The 18,557-nt window shown below is 38.1% G+C and overlaps 7 protein-coding genes across 7 annotated transcripts; 3 read left to right on the forward strand and 4 right to left on the reverse strand.

The window, feature by feature from the left end:
* Positions 1–189: 189 nt before the first annotated feature.
* On the reverse strand, positions 190–1,728 carry EAF01_009739 (uncharacterized protein; the record flags this gene model as incomplete). The annotated part of the gene is made up of 2 exons (XM_038917995.1): positions 990–1,728; positions 190–936 (listed from the first exon to the last, which is right to left on the reverse strand). Exons 1-2 carry the CDS (start codon positions 1,605–1,607, stop codon positions 190–192), a joined length of 1,365 nt encoding a protein of 454 aa, XP_038766804.1. The 5' UTR covers positions 1,608–1,728.
* A 281-nt stretch (positions 1,729–2,009) lies between these two features.
* Positions 2,010–3,475, forward strand: EAF01_009740 (uncharacterized protein; the record flags this gene model as incomplete). The annotated part of the gene is made up of 3 exons (XM_038917996.1): positions 2,010–2,170; positions 2,259–2,487; positions 2,556–3,475. The coding sequence occupies 3 exons, from the start codon at positions 2,010–2,012 to the stop codon at positions 3,192–3,194; spliced, it is 1,029 nt and encodes a 342-aa protein (XP_038766805.1). The 3' UTR covers positions 3,195–3,475.
* Positions 3,476–4,494: 1,019 nt separating this feature from the next.
* On the reverse strand, positions 4,495–6,657 carry EAF01_009741 (uncharacterized protein; the record flags this gene model as incomplete). Its single annotated transcript, XM_038917997.1, has 2 exons — positions 4,495–6,235; positions 6,296–6,657. The coding sequence occupies 2 exons, from the start codon at positions 6,655–6,657 to the stop codon at positions 4,495–4,497; spliced, it is 2,103 nt and encodes a 700-aa protein (XP_038766806.1).
* A 578-nt stretch (positions 6,658–7,235) lies between these two features.
* Positions 7,236–8,917, reverse strand: EAF01_009742 (uncharacterized protein). The gene is made up of 2 exons (XM_038917998.1): positions 8,072–8,917; positions 7,236–8,017 (listed from the first exon to the last, which is right to left on the reverse strand). Exons 1-2 carry the CDS (start codon positions 8,568–8,570, stop codon positions 7,413–7,415), a joined length of 1,104 nt encoding a protein of 367 aa, XP_038766807.1. The 5' UTR covers positions 8,571–8,917; the 3' UTR covers positions 7,236–7,412.
* Positions 8,918–9,181: 264 nt separating this feature from the next.
* On the reverse strand, positions 9,182–10,803 carry EAF01_009743 (uncharacterized protein). Its single transcript, XM_038917999.1, has 5 exons — positions 10,178–10,803; positions 10,053–10,127; positions 9,937–9,983; positions 9,679–9,877; positions 9,182–9,628 (listed from the first exon to the last, which is right to left on the reverse strand). Exons 1-5 carry the CDS (start codon positions 10,580–10,582, stop codon positions 9,305–9,307), a joined length of 1,050 nt encoding a protein of 349 aa, XP_038766808.1. The 5' UTR covers positions 10,583–10,803; the 3' UTR covers positions 9,182–9,304.
* A 3,008-nt stretch (positions 10,804–13,811) lies between these two features.
* EAF01_009744 (uncharacterized protein) lies at positions 13,812–14,099 on the forward strand (the record flags this gene model as incomplete). Its single annotated transcript, XM_038918000.1, has 1 exon — positions 13,812–14,099. The coding sequence occupies one exon, from the start codon at positions 13,812–13,814 to the stop codon at positions 14,097–14,099; it is 288 nt and encodes a 95-aa protein (XP_038766809.1).
* Positions 14,100–15,045: 946 nt separating this feature from the next.
* On the forward strand, positions 15,046–17,038 carry EAF01_009745 (uncharacterized protein; the record flags this gene model as incomplete). Its single annotated transcript, XM_038918001.1, has 8 exons — positions 15,046–15,126; positions 15,218–15,263; positions 15,319–15,593; positions 15,644–15,927; positions 15,986–16,047; positions 16,113–16,301; positions 16,425–16,664; positions 16,863–17,038. The coding sequence occupies 8 exons, from the start codon at positions 15,046–15,048 to the stop codon at positions 17,036–17,038; spliced, it is 1,353 nt and encodes a 450-aa protein (XP_038766810.1).
* Positions 17,039–18,557: the final 1,519 nt, after the last annotated feature.

The following is an 18,557-nucleotide window of genomic DNA, read 5'->3' on the forward strand; positions in this document are numbered from 1 at the left end:
TGTGAAATGACAGCATCTTTATTGTAGTTTCATCAGGCCAAGGAGCTAACATAGCCGGATCATCTTAGCTTCGAAGCCTAGTCTTCTTAGAACGGTTCAATCCAAGCTTATTTGCGACATTGAGGTTTGGTATCTTACCAAAATTGAAGCGTGAAGTGCTGCAACTTAGACCATTAGGAGGTTTCCAGATCAGGAGCTCTCTATGTCAGTTTTCGGTTTACTGATATCTGCCTCAGTTTTTAATTTATTATGCCAGGTCGGATTGCCGTCGTCGTCGAATTCAGCCCATTCAAAGAAGGTACAACCTTCTTTTCCAGGAACATTTCCTGCGTGGCACATCCAAAAGTATCGACCTAAATTCTCCTTCTTCCTTTGTACAACTCTCAATACTGTCGGTACACCACATTTGCATTTTGGTGTGAATTTAGGATGTAATGAAGCTTTGTAATCTCGATAGGTAATATTTATTCTTCGATTCCCAGAAATTGGATGAGGATCAATGGCTTGTGCTGGTGCGATACTGTGTTTCCAACTTTCTTGCATTTCGGCATGCATGATTAGCAAAGAGTTGTGTGGCAGGTGAATAGCTATTTGACCTTCAGCATCTGAAGACTCTTTGCTTTTCTCTTTTGAATCTGACTCTTGAGCGATTATTTTTCGAACACGAAATTCACGTGCCACACCTAAAGATATCGATCCGATGACAGCTCGTGGTCCAAGGTAAGTGAGCTGGTCGCTATGATATCCTACACTTTCTGCTCCACCATTATAGCAGTTGACAAAAGCTGCATTCGGCTTCCATATGTCTGATGATTGGTACTTGAGCTTTTGACCATTAGGATAGTGTGTTCTGATTCGAGCTGCAACTTCTGAATTGACAGCATCCTGAACTTTAGGGGAAACTTTTCTCATCTGTGGAGTAAGTTGACGGACATCCTGCAAGTTATTGATTTAGCAATCCGAGACTTTAGATCCTGAGTACTACTCACCGTTAGTAGATCACCATTATAAATGTATTCTGTCTTTTGAGCCCTTTGCTCTTCCAAACTCTCAACATAGAAGCAAGCCGTATGAGGACTCGTAACCACATTATCAAAGAGTTTAAAGGTCATCCTTTCGAAAGTTGGTGCTTCGTTTAATAATTCCTCGAGTAGCGAATTGGCCTCTTCCACCGGTAGGAAGTTATGTATGATAGAACAAGGAGTGTGAGCTGCAACATCTTCAGGGGAATACAAATGAAGAGTTTTGCCTTTCCTAGACAAAGGTTTGACTCGCTTTGTGGGATTCTCACTCGAGATGAATGTGGAAAGAGAACTTTGATATCCTACCGTGGCTGATGGCTTTTTGGGTATAAGTAGAGAAGAAGTGTCTGAACTAGACATGGAATTTGAGGCCTTCTCAAGATCGCCATCATGTTCGAGTAACATTTCAAGAAGAAATTGTTGTTCAACTTCAGGGTGCAGAGATGACAATAAAGCCAGCTTAAAATCCGTTGATTCATCATCCGGAACACTCAGATCTTCGACGAGGTCGATCGTGTTTGACTTTAGTGGTGACTGGGAAGAGACAGAAAGTTTCCGCTTTTTTCTTGATATAAAGGCATCCATAATATTGACCAATTGATCCTCAGGGCACAGTGTGTGTCTGATCGAAATCGAGTTCCACTGCTGGTTGCTTTGGCTAGTGACGTGCCAGAGTCAGAGTATGGGGAAAACTGTTTTACTGCAATCTGTCAATATGACTGGAGTGCAAGCTTGCCCAGGTTTGTGATTGCTTGTAGATGCTAGCAAAACAATCGCGTGAATCCCACATATATAAAGTAGATACCTAGCTTTTCCCTACGGCCTTGTGGTTCATGAAGTCTAAACTCAAAGCGTTGAAATCATCACGTGCATGATTACTCAGCCGAATAACTCCTCGGCATAAATCGGTGGTGGGGTTTCCCTTGCCCACATTTCTAGCTATTCAACGTCGAGGTTCGACGACAATTCCCCCCTTTTGTAATAAAGATGGAGTTTATTACTCGAGGCTTTAAGGGCTCTGCTGTCAAATACTCCCCCTTTTTCGATAATCGAATTTGTGTGACTGCTTCTGCCAATTACGGCTTGGTGGGAAATGGGAGACTTTATAGCTTGATGTTGACTCCGCAAGGTATCCAAGTACAGAAAACGTAGGTAATATTCGGGAGTTGACTTGGATTTTACCATTTTTGTCAATTCCAAAGCTTTTGCTAACCATGGTACTTCCTGCCAATACAGTTTCGATACTCAAGATTCCATTTACGATTTAGCATGGTCCGAATCAAACGAAAACCAAGTCGTTGTCGCATGTGGTGATGGAAGTGTCAAATTATTCGATACCGCAATTCCTGAACCATTTCCCATCGCAAACTTCCACGAGCATGGTCGCGAAGTCTTTGCTGTCCATTGGAACTTGGTCTCGAAAGATACCTTTGTTTCGAGCTCTTGGGATGGTACAATCAAATTGGTACGAGGATCTCTTGTGTCTGGGTGTCATCGTCTCATCGACAGTAACACTAACCTTTCTACTATCAGTGGAATCCAAATCGCACAAGCTCGATTCTTACATTACCTACACATTCTTGCACATATAGTGCTGCCTTCTCTCCTCGTTCACCCTCGATCATCTCATCTGTCTCCGCAGATTCGTATCTAAGAATATTCGACCTACGTACCCCTTCCTCGGCTTCCAATCATCTAGTCTCACTTATTCCAATCCATGGCTCCTCACCAAGTGCAGGCTCTCTGGGAGCAGTCGGAAGCAATCGTAAAATCTCACCTCCAGCCGAAGCTCTTACCCATGATTGGAATAAATATCGTGAGGGTGTCATCGCAACAGCTGGTGTCGATCAAGCCATTCGAACGTTCGATCTTCGCAATGTGGGTGGTGGACCTGTCGCCGTCTTAACAGGACACGAATATGCTGTTCGCAAATTAGTTTGGAGCCCTCATCTTAGCGATACCCTCTTGAGCGCCAGTTATGACATGTCTTGTCGCATCTGGACTGATGGTACAATGAGTGCTACCATGCCTCGTCAAATCGGTCGCATGGATGCCCATACCGAATTCGTCCACGGTGTTGATTGGTGTCTTTTTGGGGAAGGTTGGTGCGCCAGCACTGCTTGGGATGAAAGATTACTGGTCTGGGATATTCGTTCTGTGATGAACGCGTAATACTTGGTACAATTTTCCTTCCTTTGCTTCTTCTGCGACTTCTTTCCTTCTAGTGAAGTTTAATGGGAATTTCCTCTCTTTCTGCATACTTTGGAAAATCACATGTCCCTGGGAGCGATATGATACCACATGAATGGCGTTTTACCTCTTGGTGTGAGGGATATGAAAATGAAAATCTTTATAGATAAGGTCATTCATGTTAAAATCTACGCGTGGATGTTCCGAATCGTAGAGAAAAATCTTTGTTATTGGGTATTGGGTATTGGGTATTGGGTATTGGGGTATCGGGCTACTAGGAAAGCAAGAGAAGAGCGCATCGCGCATAGATAGATATATACAGTGATCCTACGGGAAGGGTTGAAAGCGATGAAATAGTTAGTATAGTTTAATATAATGAAACCATCTGCATATGTTGGTATGTAAGCAATATTTCCTTCATTGCTACCAGAACAATACTGTCTACCAATGTAGATATATGTATGTTATACTGAAGAAAGGGAGCAAGTAATCTTATATACACAAGAAGCTTCATAGCGACTTCTTGATGACCCCCCTCTTTGGCTTTGCAAAGCCCTTTTACCATGCAATCCTATCACGCACCTCAACCATCACATCACAACTAATTTTCATCACAAGACCGAAAGCAAAAGCAAAAATAAAAGCTCATCACATAAACCTGAGAATATTCATAAATAAAGAGTAGAATTATGCCTATCCACATGACCGGCCATCCTATCGATTTCCCATCCACTCACTCACTCACTCCCCCCATCCCAAATCTATCCATACCCAACTCTCCGCCATAAAGATTTCATTCCCTTTTCTCCATCCCATCCGATACCTTCAAAAGATTATCTCTCCTCATTATCCATCCAGCTCGTAAGTTATACATAGGCGTAGAGGTAGGTATACAAGGAGCTTTGCGCTTGCTGAATGAACCACAGCTTTCGGCGCTCCCAAACAAGAAACGCCCAAGCTCCAATCCCCGCCCTTTTGACCATTTTTGTATCCTTCCTGTCTATTTGCTATAATTTTCCAACAAGAATCGAAGAATTGTATGTATCGTACTGGCATAAAGTTGAGAGTCGGCTTTTCCCTCAAATCCCTTTCCCGAATCTTGCATATGTCATATTTCTTTGTGGTTTTGTACCGGTCAAAAATTTGACAAGATTGTAGTAAGACAAGATGAGCCGAGACAAAAACGAAATGAAAAGGAAAGAGAAAGAGAAATGAAGGGGAAAGGAAGTGGTGATACACAAACAAGCGACTTAGTTACACCAATCAAGTATCAAACCCTTGTTTAGAAACTTGAAGATGAACCAAATCCTCCTTTGGAACCACCTCTATCACCACCACCGAATCCTCTTCCGCCACTTCCACCACTTCTACCACTTCTTCCGCCTCTATCACCACCACCAAATCCTCTTCCGCCACTTCCACCACTTCTTCCACCAAATCCTCTACCACCTCCACTTCCACCTCCACTTCCACCACCTCGGCCACCACCTCGGCCACCACCGAATCCTCTTCCTCCACTAGATCCACCACTACTTCCAAATCCTCTTCCTCCACTAGATCCACCACCACTTCCGAAACCTCTTCCACCATCACTGCTTCCAAATCCTCGTCCACCATCAAGATCATCATCATTTTCGCGAGGTTCATGTCCAATGTTAACGCCCGGAATTCTATCAATTCCCAACTTGCGTGAGAGGCCAGGGCTAATCCTAGGAGGTTGCTCCCAACCCCAACCAAATTTGGTCCAGTTGTTCAAGTCTTCAATCATTGCCCTAGGGGTGGCAAACTTTTGACCTTGGCTGAGTGCTCCCATATATGCGTCGAGTTTGATTTCACGGTCAACTCTCTTTGTTGCCTGACCGACTTCATTGAGGATTTCTGCGGTTGTGGCTGGTAATTGAGCATCTTGTTTCATATCGACAAAAGGAGTCTCGAGTGTACGATCGGGTGTGATTGGAAGATTGGATAATGTTCGACGAGCTCCTGGGATTTCAGATTGTGTCAATAAGAGCCATCCTTCTCCTTCCTTGCCTCCTCTTCCAGTTCGTCCTACACGATGAATGTATGTATCTCTGTCTCTAGGGACACCGACTTGAATGACGTGAGTAACATTTGGGAAATCCATTCCTCTAGCTGTAACATCACTGGATAACATGACAGCAGACTTGGCACGACGGAATCTGTCTGTAACTCTAGTTCTTCTTTCCTGTGAAAGCTTGCCGTGGATAGTAGAAACCTCAATCGAATGAAGGGAATCAATTCCTTTCATGATATCTCCAGCCAATTGAACGTTTGCGGTTGAGTTAAAGTATACGATAGCCTTGAATGGTGAAGAACCTTCGGTGTTAGCCTTTTCAATTCCCTTCTTGCAGATTTCGACCAATGCTGGCATGACGTTCTCCAATCCAGTAGCAGCGACGATCTTTTGAGGGATTTTTTCGTGTGTGGCTACATCTCCTGCTTTAACGGTTTGGACGAATTGATAATCTGGCTTCAAGATTCTTCTGACGAGGCCCATAACCTCTCTTGGAACGGTGGCGGAAAACAATAATGTTTGTCGGTCAACTTCGCTTCGTTTAGGTAAAAGGCCTTGGATGTTATCGATATCTTTAGAGAATCCATCATCCAAAAGTCGATCAGCTTCATCGAGAACCAAAGTTGTTAGTCCTGGAGCAGATACTTGGCTGTATTCGTCGGTCAAAAGATCTTGAAGTCTTCCTGGAGTTCCGACAAGGATATGACAACCCTCACGCTGAACCTTTCTAAGCATCTCTCTTTTGCTCGATCCTCCGACCGCGACTTGTATAATCAAATCTGTATTTCTTGTAATCTTGACTGCCTCGACAGCAATTTGTTCTGCCAATTCACGGGTAGGTGAAATGATGATTGCGCGGATATCGGAAGCTCTTGCTTTGGAATAACGTTGACGGGATGCGAGCTCAGGGCTCTTCTCGAGAATATTTTGGATAGTAGGAAGCAAGAAACCAATTGTCTTTCCGGTACCAGTTCGTGCTTGTGCAATACTATCATGGAGTAGATTAGTATGGGGTTCTCAAGTCCAGATGTTTTCTCTAATTACTCACATATCATGTCCTTGTAAAGCTTGGTTAATAGTTAAAGTTTGGACCTCTGTCATGGTCTCAAGTTTCATAGTTTGGGTGATTTCATTAACAACATTTTGGTGAACCAAACCATACTTGGTGAGTTCATCAAAACGATTAATGACTTTATTCTCTTGAACGACGGCGGCTTCTTGAGTGGCAACACTTTGTAATTGTGAAGCCGAAGAAACATGTAGCCATCTTGACTCCAAAACTGGCAATGAAGTCTTTTGTGAAATGAGAGAAAGGGTTGAAGGTCTGGTTGAAGGGATTCGAATGGTTGAAGGGACTGCGCGAAGGACTCTAGATATTGAGGCGGGACCTCTTCTGCAGACGGAAAACATGATTAAATGCTGATCCGTATGCGGATGAAAATTGAGAAAGTAGTAATAACAATTCAATTGAAGGTGTAACTGTCGAATTCAACAGTATAAATATCAAAGTGGCGATTGATTGAAATTGTCGAAGTCGCTGAATTCCCCTCTGCAAAAATTGGACATGAAGTTTCTCTTCTACCAGAACTTTTTTTTTGACGCTAACGAGTTTATCTTGTGCCGCTAGTATGTAGATAGCTAGATTATCCGACACGTGACTGGGCCCTATCGGATACCAAGTGAAAAACGGATGAGAGGAGAGAGACGAACAGACCATCTACCGTACCGGTACCTGACTTGAAATTGAAGACGATGAAAAAGAATAAAGTATCTTGATTTCCTTGTAGCTCGGTCTTTCTGTCCAACACAAGCTACAATGGTCGTCTGAAGGCTTCAAGCACAGCGGGTAAGAGGAGATGGTGATAGATCATCAGATTACAAACATTCGAGCGCAGTGAGCTATGGGGGTTTGGGGGCTCGCCCCCATACACCAAACTGGATCTCCTCTAGTAAAACCACCAAACCATACTAAGAATTCTTATTTGTTGATTTGTTTTGATGTATCAAAAGATATGACGCCTTCTATCCTATCTACTCCAAGTACCAGTGTTTATCCCATATCCGAAGAAAAAAAACTCCCGTTCTACACATGGGTATCACCATTCATCTATCGTCAAAAATAAACCCCGCCTAAGATACTTTACTTCATAGACGTGTCCTCCTATCTATTTCTTCTTAGACGAAGTGCTATTCCTTGCACCCAACATAATTAATCCCTCTGTAACCCCTTCATGTACACCACCCGTAACCCCCTCCACAACCCAAGCCGCCGCATCCGTAATAGCTTGTCCAACTTTCCCATCACTCATTCCATAAACCAGACCTGTAACTGCCAAGCTCGATTTTCCGATCGTATCAACTGTCACTATACCCTTGGACAGGATCTTCTCTGATATTTTGTGAGTTCGATCGTATTGATATGCTGACGAAAGTATGTTTTTCAAAGATGGTAAGATGAATTGGAATAATATAAATAGTTGAATGATAATAGATGCGATACTCCTTTGAAGCAGTGAGGGAGGCTCACTACTATTTGAATCTTGACTGTCTTCACTGGTATAGGATTCTTCTTGTATAGACTCCACTACTTCTGCTGGTACAGCACTTTGTAGACTTATCTTCTCTTCTGTCGAAAGATCAGAGGGAAGAGCTCGGAGTAAGTAGGTTAAGGCGTGGACATATAGTTGTCTTGCCAAGGGAGTATTGCTAAATCGGGTATTTTGGGAGTTTGCTGATGCTTCCTCAAATGAAAGAGCAAGAAGATTATAGCCTATCAGGTATCAGTTAGTATATTTGGTTAGATTAAATATTTCAGCTGCCAAACCTTGATTTGCAAATTTCCATCCAATGCCTGACTTTGTCTCAGACAATCCTATTTTCTGGAGTTGCCCATGCTTGAGGGGCTGAGGGAAATCTTCATCGGAAGAATGCGAGTCATCTAGGAAATAGCTATCCGGTTCTCCATCACTAGATATAGAGCTTCTTTCATTGACGAGAGTTATTGTTGACGATGATGATAGGGACCCTGGTGTGCTTGCTCCAGATAAAGAGCTTTCAGATTTCCGGCCACTCACAAATCCATATATGTCAACGGCCTTTCGAATTGATGGTATACGGGGTAAACGTGATTGTACGATATTTGGAAGCATTGAATAAAAGATTGAAGCTTCTTTTGAATTTGGAGTAAGAGTGGGTGGATATTGTTGGCTCTGCATCATGAATTTCGGATCCTCAAATGATGTCGCTTGGTCTTCTGGTAGATATGACTCTTGAGAAATAGTTAGTTTGGAACGACGGGTAGATCGTGAGTACATTATATACATCAAACATCTATTCTGGAGAAAAGGTAATGTGCGGAAGTAGATTTTTGGAGAAATGTATGTAGAATATTGCAAGCAAAATGTTTGGTTGGACACAAACACGAATTTCCCGTCGAATGTGATGGTCTCGGTCCAGAACGAACGTTTCCGGAATAGTTGTAGATCAAGATGAATTTCCCTCTCAGCCAAGATGAATGAATATATATATACCGTTATTATCGTAGATGCTGGATCAAGTGAAATCGAGAGAACAATGAATTCGGAATATGAACATATATATTATATATTGTGACAAGAGAGAAAGAAAATGTTGGGGGGGGGGGTGAAAGTAAACTTCATAATGAAATGGGGAGAGGAGTATTTCTAGGAGACGATAAGAATGTTCGTTGCTATCGCAAGAAAAAGAAAAAAAAAGTTTGTTACATGTGAAAGTGGCTTAAAATAGGTGTATGGTCACGTGGGTGATCACGTGGATGAAACATAACCAATGATAGATCAACGTGTGAAAATGCAATTCTCTGGTACGACAACCGTGGGATTGCCAGCAGTCAAAAATTCAATGTGTGAAAGAAAACAAATCAATAACAATGTGTGAGGAACCATAGCGATATCGTTTGACATTGTGTGAAGATTGAATTCAGATACTTGCCCCTTGAGCCCCTCCCAATACCCTTCCATAATTCAACCGAATGCGTTTCCCTGCCCCCGCCTCTCCATTTATCTTGAACAGACCTCGATTATTCCGGAACAACATATTGCGGATCTATCGCTTTGGTGTTCGCTTTGTAGATGCTAATATCATCCCACTCGACTCCCTCAAAGCAGCGCAAGTTAATTGAATGAATCGTTGGCCATCTTTCCCGTTGTGCTGGTGTCAATGATTCCCAAGTCTTAGGAAATTTAGATACTGCGTCCATATCCTTTTCAACATCGACAGTGATCCCGCAAGCTGAGCAAAACCGGAATATGTTATAACCCTGACCAAATGAATATTCTGTCAAGTTCGATATGCCCGAAACAGATACTTGGTCTCTCCTGGGATAACAAATAGTGATGCCGAGCTGTAGGTGATTAGCTGAATATCAAAGTGGACTGGCGATAGAATACTTACTCGACAACAGATGCTACAATTACACTCCTGTATGTATTCATGACGCTGGGGTAAGGGAGCCTGAGTCTTAAATGCAATAGTTACTGCACCACAATGACAACCACCAGTATAAAGCTTTCCGTTTTCGAATTTGGCCGATGGTGATTCGCCAGTGTATTTAGGTGCCACATAATGTGGTTCACGATCAAGGCCATTATATCTGAGGATTGTATGTTAAAACTTCCTCTCCGCTGCGAGAAGTCAATGGGTGCAGCTTACTTGTTAACTTTCAAGGACCATTGATCCAAATCTTGGAGAGAATTGACCTAAGCAACTATCAGTCATTTATCGTCATGATATACATGTGTGTAGATTTTGGAATTGTTCAAACTCACATTGATACCAATATCTCTTCCCACTGGAGTGTTGTAGCGGAATCCTTGTATGTTCGATCCACATGTTGGACAAAACTAGATCCATAAGCATCAATTTCATAAGTGAGAATGGTAGGTAGTAGTACCCTATGAGCCATTGTGCGTTGTCCAAAATGATACTCTTTCAAAGTCCCCTCTCCCTTGGTAATCTCAAAACAACCTTCCGCAGGAAATACCCATCGATATCCTTTTTTGAAACAGATGCTGCAGTTACATTGAGTTACTGTAGTTATTTCAGGCATCTTGATTGTGAATTTGAACGCACCGCAATGGCAGTTTCCATTGTAGGTTTTGAGTTCTGGTGTAACTTCCGACATCATAGGGGAATTCTTTGCAGGTGAAGAAGGAGAAATGAATTGAGTGAAAGAATTGGATGTAGGAATTCTACGAGTACCTTTGAGACAGAGCCATGATTTATACCAACTCTGGTTTTGTGTCAACAGAATTTTGTTGAATGTGTAGGTATGTCTCAACCCCGTATCTGCCATCATCGTGGCTTCTCAATCGCATATATCATATCTCAAAACTCAAATGTCAAATCTCAAATCTCACCAAAGTCAGACATAACTTGTCAGAAATTCCTTCCCATGATGGATATATCATATCATTTGATCCATCTTCAAACCAGAACTTTCCACAAGGGGAACGGCGAGGGAATGATTTCGATTGTGACTCATGAGCTCCGGTTCGACTTCTGTTGAGACCACGACCATAACCATACGCCGAAGTTTCAAGCCTTCCTTGTTGCATTAAGGAGATGGACAGTGAACATTCAACAGTGAGCAATGAAGCTCATCAGAAAATAAAATCGTAATGTGATACAAAATAGGAAAAGATGATGGGTAATCGTGATCATGATCAATAATCAATGCTATACAAACAGACTACTCATAGGCATCTCGGTGTATCGGTATACGAAGTCATCGCCGGCCAGCTTAAAAGGGAAACAAAGACCATCAGATCATTTGTGCAATAATCAGAATAAACAAGACGACAGCGTCATTATTAAGTTAAGAATAATGGTGTGGTACGGTCCTCCGTATTTCATACATTCAAAGACCTTAAGTGGATGGAGTCTGGAGTACCGAGGCCGATTTGGTCGATATGGCCAAAACCCTAAAAATAGATTTCTGCCTAATGAAAAAGTGTATTTAGTATTCAGAAGTATGAGAATAAGAATTAATATTATTTATTACTAAATTGCTTTTGTAATTTAATACTCTTTCTTCTTTTTAAACTTTATAAATACTAATATATTATTTCTTTATAGATATTCAACTTCCTTTAATTTTTTCTTATTTATTTTATATAATTTTATTAATATAATTATAATAATTTAACCTTAAATTTTATTAACTTAATATAAAGAATCAATTTATAAATAATATAACAATAAATATAATATTTATAATATTAAATAATATTTTTTTAAATCTATTATTAAGATTAAAATTAGAATTATTATTAAATACTTTAATATTTAAAGATTCAATCAAAATTTTAAAATTAACTATAATAATTTTATATTTAAAAACAAAATTATTATATATTTTATTTTATTATATAATGATTAAAGAAAAGCTTTTAAAATTAATAATTATAATATATTTATAAAATATATTAAAAATATATATTTATTTTTCAAACTTTATAAAAAGTTTTTATTTAAAGAATAATATAAATAAGATTAATATTCATTTAAAATTCTAAAAGATAATATTAAATTAAAATATATTCAAGAATATAATAAAAGATTATTATATATTTATTTTTAAAGAAAAAAGAAGTTTATTTTATAATATAATTTTTTTAATTAAAATTATAAAATACATTTATATTAATATTTTATATTTATTTTCAAAATATATTATTTAATATATTTTAAATTATGAATTCTAAAAATATTTATAAATCTATAAAATAATTTCAATCGATTTATAAAAAAATATTAAATTTTTAGATTAAATTTTGATTAATTAATGAATAAATTAGCTTTTATAAACTCGAAATTTATATATATACTAATATATATTCCTAATTTATTATATAAATATTTATAAGAATATTTAAGAAATATTTAGAATTAATTATATATCAATATCTAATATAATACTTTAAAAATAATATAATATTTAGGGTTTTTAAAGTAAATAATAAAATAAAGTTCTTCTTATAATTAAAGCTTATTTTTAATTTAGAAAAGTAATAGAAATTAATATATTAAAAATGAATAATAAAAGCTTTAAAATTTATTATTTTATCAATGAAAAATACATTTTCTTATTCCTTATTTTATTTTATAAAAATAATTAAAAAATTCTCTTGATTCATTATATTCAATCTAATTTTTTATTTTTATTTTTATTTTTTATTATATAATTAACTACTAATATTATTTAAAATTATTTTAAAAAATTAATAAAAAATAATTTTTTTTATAAAAATAAATTAAAGAAAAAGTAAATAAATATATAAATCTTTAAAATCGTTATATAATTTAAAAGAATAAAACATAATCTTATTATTATATTAATAAGCTTTTTATATTATATTAATATTAAATCTTATTTTAAATGATACACTAATACTAGCGCATCAGAGTATCGAGGTACATATAAATAGCTTCTATATAGTATAATAAGAACTTCGTTCTTCTTTTATACTAAAACTATATTATTAAATCTTATATTAAATCTTATATTCAAAATACTTTAAATAATTTATATATATAGAATAATATTTTAATTAATAAAATATTAATAAATATTATATAGAAAATACTATATAGGTTAAAAATATATATATATTAATTTTTATTAACTTCTAATAATTCAAAGAATATAAATTTCAATAAATCCTATAAATATTTTGAATTTAATATATTAAAGATTAGTAAAAAGAAAAGATAATTATTAATTATAATAAAGTTGAATATTATTTTGATATATTAATTATATAATTTAATATTATTAACTTTCTTTAAATTAAGTAAAAGATTTTTAATTAAAAAGTAAATAAATTGAATTATTTATTTATATTAAATATATTTATTTATTATAAGATTATATATATTAAGGTAATTATATAAGCTTTATATAATTATTAAAAAGTAAGGTGTAATAATAGTTTATTATTAAAATAAGTATTATAATTCAATAATATTATTATTACTATTATATTATTCGAAAAATTAAAGATATATTATATATAGTTTTTATAATAATATATAATGAGATTGTGCTTTGTATGATACAAATATTTTTTTCAAGTTTTCTATAGCCACATTATACAAATTTTAGAATTTTTTTTGCTTCAGATAGAAATCTATTTTTAGGGTTTTGGTCATATCGACCAAATCGGCCTCGGTATGGAGTCAAAGACCTTGTTATGTATGTTCGTATAAAGTGGCCTTAACCTTATTATTAAGGTTTCAGTCCCAGATACACACCCAGACATACACCCAGACAACACACATATTCTACTCTCTACAAACGACGATGATGATCCACACCCGCCCCCCCCCCCCCCCCCCCTGAACATGGGACATATCTCGGTACACAAATGAATAATATGTACATACTAGCAGGAAGTGATCCTGCTTTTCAATGCCTTCTTGCTCTCAGGCTATCTGTGTGTTTGGTTTCCCGTCTGCAACTACCGACGTGCCACCTAGATACAGCTGGCCAACAACATTCGTTTAAGAAATAGGAACCCGTGAAGATGATTGACAAAGGATCCCTGGATGTCAGAACCAAGAGAAATGGTACAACGAGATCTCCCTCCCAGATGTCCGTTTCGACAATCATCAACAAATACCCACCCATGCGATCAATGTATGCTCAAAACGGAAATGAGAAGTTCACCTTGGCATCGAGCATTCACCACCTAGTAGACCGTTCAAGAGAACCAACGGGACCATCGATGTGGGCTCGAAAATATGAGATCATATCCGTCGAAACAGGGAATTTCCGTAGTGAAGAGATTCATATACACTGTGACCAAATCTAGAGGATCAGTCGCCTCAATGGACTGGTGAAATGCCTACTCACCCAAGAAACGTCAAACGGGATGTATACGCGGTCTGTTTGTTGCTGAACCACAAATTGTTATTAGTTTCATGAGGTTGTCGATCTAAAAGCATCTTGTTCGTAGCATATAAACCTATCGAGCCCCAGCAATGTCAATTCCATGGCATAAATGATATATTGCAGTGCAGTACACGCAAAACGGACACTTTTGAAAAGTCCGAGGCTCCAACTTTGTGATCAAGATATCACACTGCATTTGCCCCTTCAACTTTATCTATTCTCAAAGCCGCAACCAAAGATATCGTTTTTCCGCCTTCCGCCTTCCGCTCTCCCTGTATGTGGTTGATTCTTGATGACTACTTAAAGGCATTCTTTAGTCTAATCGTCTTCGACGAGCAAAGCGACTCTTATACAATAAACTACTATAAACATTCGTATAACGTTTTAATATATATTAATAATTAATCCAAACAAAAATTCTATAAACCAGATATATCAAAATTGATACATATACATACCCCAATAACTATTTCATTAATTTATTGAATCAGAATTTTCATAGTGGTGTTTTTTCTAATATATAATCTTGGAAAATAAAAGCTCTGATTATTCCCAAAGACTACATATAAGATGTAGTACAAACCCCTACGCGAATATTTATAGTAGATTGTGGTTTGAGTCTCTAAAGAGATGAGAAAACCTCTGAATGGCTCAAAGGAAGCTTTCGACCTGATATTAATCTCAATAACAAAATCAATCAATTCTCCGTTAGACCAGGCGGATGATCGTCACTCGGTAAGGTTAGTTTATTCTAGCTTTTGAATGAACGTGTTCGGTCGATCTTTGCTATCCGAGCTACACATATACAACTTTCCGTCCCAGAACGAAACTTCTCTACGCAAGCATTTGATAAACCAAAATCGAGAATGAAGGTCATTGTCGTTGGAGCAGGAATCGGTGGTCTCGCGGCTGCAATTGGTCTCAGAAGAGCCGGTCATGAAGTGTTGGTACGAACAATTCTTTTCCCAGTGCATTGTTGATTTGAGAAGTCAAATAATGTCATCTGACATGTTCTTTCAATACTAATAAATATACAAGATTTTCGATAAATCCTCTCTATCCCATGAAGTCGGTGCGGCTATCAGTGAGCAAAATCACCCGTCCTATTTCCAAATTCTGAAAATATTAATACACTCTAGACGTTCAACCCAATGCAGCTCGAATCGTCGCCGAATGGGGTTTTGATTTCAAAAGAGCACGTTTAGTTACTGCAAAATCCATAACCGTTACCTTGGGGGAAGGACTCGTTGATACCGACCTGGTAGAATGGGATAATATGGAAGAAAAATACGGCATCAAATCTTTCTACAGTCACAGAGTTGATTTACACACAGAATTAATGTTGCTTGCCATAGGAGAAGAAGGGCAGGGAAAACCAGCTGTGATTCGCCATAAATGCGAAGTTTTTGATTATGTATTGATATATCCAAACTTCTCAATGGTCTCTACTAAAGTTTATCACAGGACACTATAAACGGATCAGTGACTCTCGCTGACGGAACCGTCATGACAGCAGACTTGATTGTCGGTGCTGATGGTATACATTCCGCAGCAGTGAAAAAAGTAGTCGGATATGAGAATCCAGCAATTCCAACAGGTATCACTTGTTTTCGAACCTTGATACCTGTTCAAGAGATTCGAGATGATCCTGAATGTGCATTTTTCATGGAAGAAATGGAAGGAAAACTTCGGATGTTCATATGGCCCCAATATGAACATCAGAAAATTGTTTGGTATCCATGTCGAGAGTATGTTACATATTTAGCATTTTTGCCACTTTGTTCTCAATACTTACGCTGTATTTAGGAACGAAGTACTCAATATCGCACTCTTTTGTGCCGATAAAGAGGATCTTGACCCCTCCCACGGTAAGCCTTGCTTCTTCCAACCATTGTGTCAAGTGTCTCAACAAACTAAATCGATAATATTTTAGACTGGAATAATTGTATCCCAACCCAAGTCCTTCTCGATGAACTCAAAGATTGTCATCCTGCACTTCGACATTTATTATCAAAGACAAAAGATGTCAGACTCTGGAAACTTCTTTACAGATCCCCACTGCCTTCTTGGCATCAAGGAAAACTCGTGATTCTAGGAGATGCTGCACATCCTATGTTGCCTTGTATGCCTTCCTCTACTTTGTTTCCCCTCTTCGCACCTTTCCCTTCATCCCTGTCTTCATCCTTATATCACTTCCAGTCCCCAATCCTCAATTCCTTATATTAACACCCCTCTCACCCGATAGTCCAAGGCCAAGCTGGCGCCCAAGCCATCGAAGATGGTTGTGCCCTCGGCATGCTCTTTTCCAATCTCCCGGAAGGAAGCATCACACAAGAGACCATCTCAACCCGTCTTACCAGTTTCGAAAAAATAAGAAGAAATCGCGCAAGTGCCACGCAAATGTTGTCAAATGGTGGATACTTTCAATCAGAAGAAAATAAAAAGAAGGTCAAGGTATATATGGAGGAGGGCCAACCTCCGCCTGGTGAGTCCTTTCGAATTTATATCCCCTCCTCACTTCCTCTAAATCTTCGAGGATGCATCAGCAGAATTAGGATTAGAGGAAAACCGAATATAAGCTCGCGAATCTGAAAATAGAGCCAAAAATACCAACCCCTGAATATCTACATCGATGTGGTAAACCAGAAGAATAAGCTAAGCTAACACTACCCCGCACCAACAGCCACTCCAGAAGACTTTCAAAAATACTTCTATAGTCACGATGTAATGAAAGTTTGCGAGAAGGAATTGGAGAGACTTACTCGATCGGTGGGAAATTCATCGAATTCTGATTGGGACGATGAGAAAATGGGAGGTATTCCGGGGAAAGCTGCTGAGATGGTTGCGGTGAGGATTTGATTTCCATGGGTGGAGTTTACTTGGTGCTATATATATGTGTGTAGGGAGGGAGGGGGGTGTGTCTGTAGATCTACATTGTGGGAGGATAGCGAGCGAGCTAGCGGGCTAGCTATGAATGAAAGCTAGATGATGGAATTGGTGTAGAATGTAATCTTACTTTACTGCATGCAGTAGATTGAGGAGTTGGTAGCTTGGTATAGTATATGATATCAGGGTTCATTAGTGTATAAATTGTTTTTGAGAGCGGATCAAAGGAACGTAAAGTGATTTGTCGAGTGATGAAATGAAATGAGTAGAGTGATGAGTAAAGTGATAAGTAGATTGATGAGATCAGTGATGAACCGAGTAATGAGCCGAGTAATTCATTGCTAATATCATTAATCGCTCTGCTATGCATATTTACACAAACAACTCGAAATCAAGTATTCAAAACTAAGATACACCTAGGTGAAAGCCGTTCTCATTTTTCCCCATCCCCATCTTCATGTTTAAAATCCATTTCTATAGATATAAGTTATCACTTTTTGTAGCTCTCTTTTTGGATTGTTGACTTTTGTGTCTGATGTTTTGTGTCTTGTGTTTCGGGTCTTGGGTCTTAATCCTCAAATCTTAGAATTCGAATATTAATCTTGAATTTCGTTTTTAGAGTTTCGAATCTTCAATCTTCAATCTAGAATCTTGAGAATTGATAATATAATAATATATAAATCATGATTCATCTATATGAGTGGTTTTGTTAACAGGAGATACTTATTTTCTGATAAACAGTTTATTCTATATCATCTCGCTTATTTACTCATTCCAGTTTATTTGGCTTAGTCCAGTCCAGTTCAGGCCAGTTCAGTCTAGTTCAGTCGAGTGAAAAGAAAGAAAAGAAAAGGGTAGGAAACGAAGTTGTTTAGTGAAGCGAGATGTATAGGGAGGAGAGATGGAGGTGAGAGGTGAGAGTGGGGTGATTAGAAGGGTTATGTAGGTTGTTCTGAGGGTTAGAGTATGAATATAGAGAGGGTATGTGTATGTCTGTGTGTGTGGGTTCTGAGATTTTGATTTGGTGGTGTTTGTGTTTTGGGTTTTGGGTTGGAAGTATCGAGGTATTGGAAGTATCAAGTTTTTGGAGATATTGGAGGTACCTGAGGTATTGGAGGTGTTGGAGGTGTTGGAGATATGGAGATATGCAGATACGGGGATATGGAGCTATAAAGATAAAAATATGGACATCCAGAAATGCCAAAGTTGTAAAATGAACAGCCCGCGCAAATATCATCCATAATCGTAGGTAATCTGTAGATACCCCGCACAGCAGATTATATGTCAATATTTCAATATTACCCGCCTCGTACTGGTAGTGTACGAGATATATGTCAAGGCTGGTTATTATCTGCCACCCAGGTATCTGCTGCACGGTCTAAACGTGGATATAGAGAAGTCTGAGCGAAGAGGGATGGAGTATTTTGGGGTGGTAGTACATCAGAATGATATTTATATAGATTTGGAGGTTCAAATTAGCATTCCAGAAAGA

The sequence above is a fragment of the Botrytis porri genome (assembly GCF_014898465.1).
Source record: "Botrytis porri strain MUCL 3234 chromosome Unknown BPOR_014, whole genome shotgun sequence".
NCBI lineage: Eukaryota > Fungi > Ascomycota > Leotiomycetes > Helotiales > Sclerotiniaceae > Botrytis > Botrytis porri.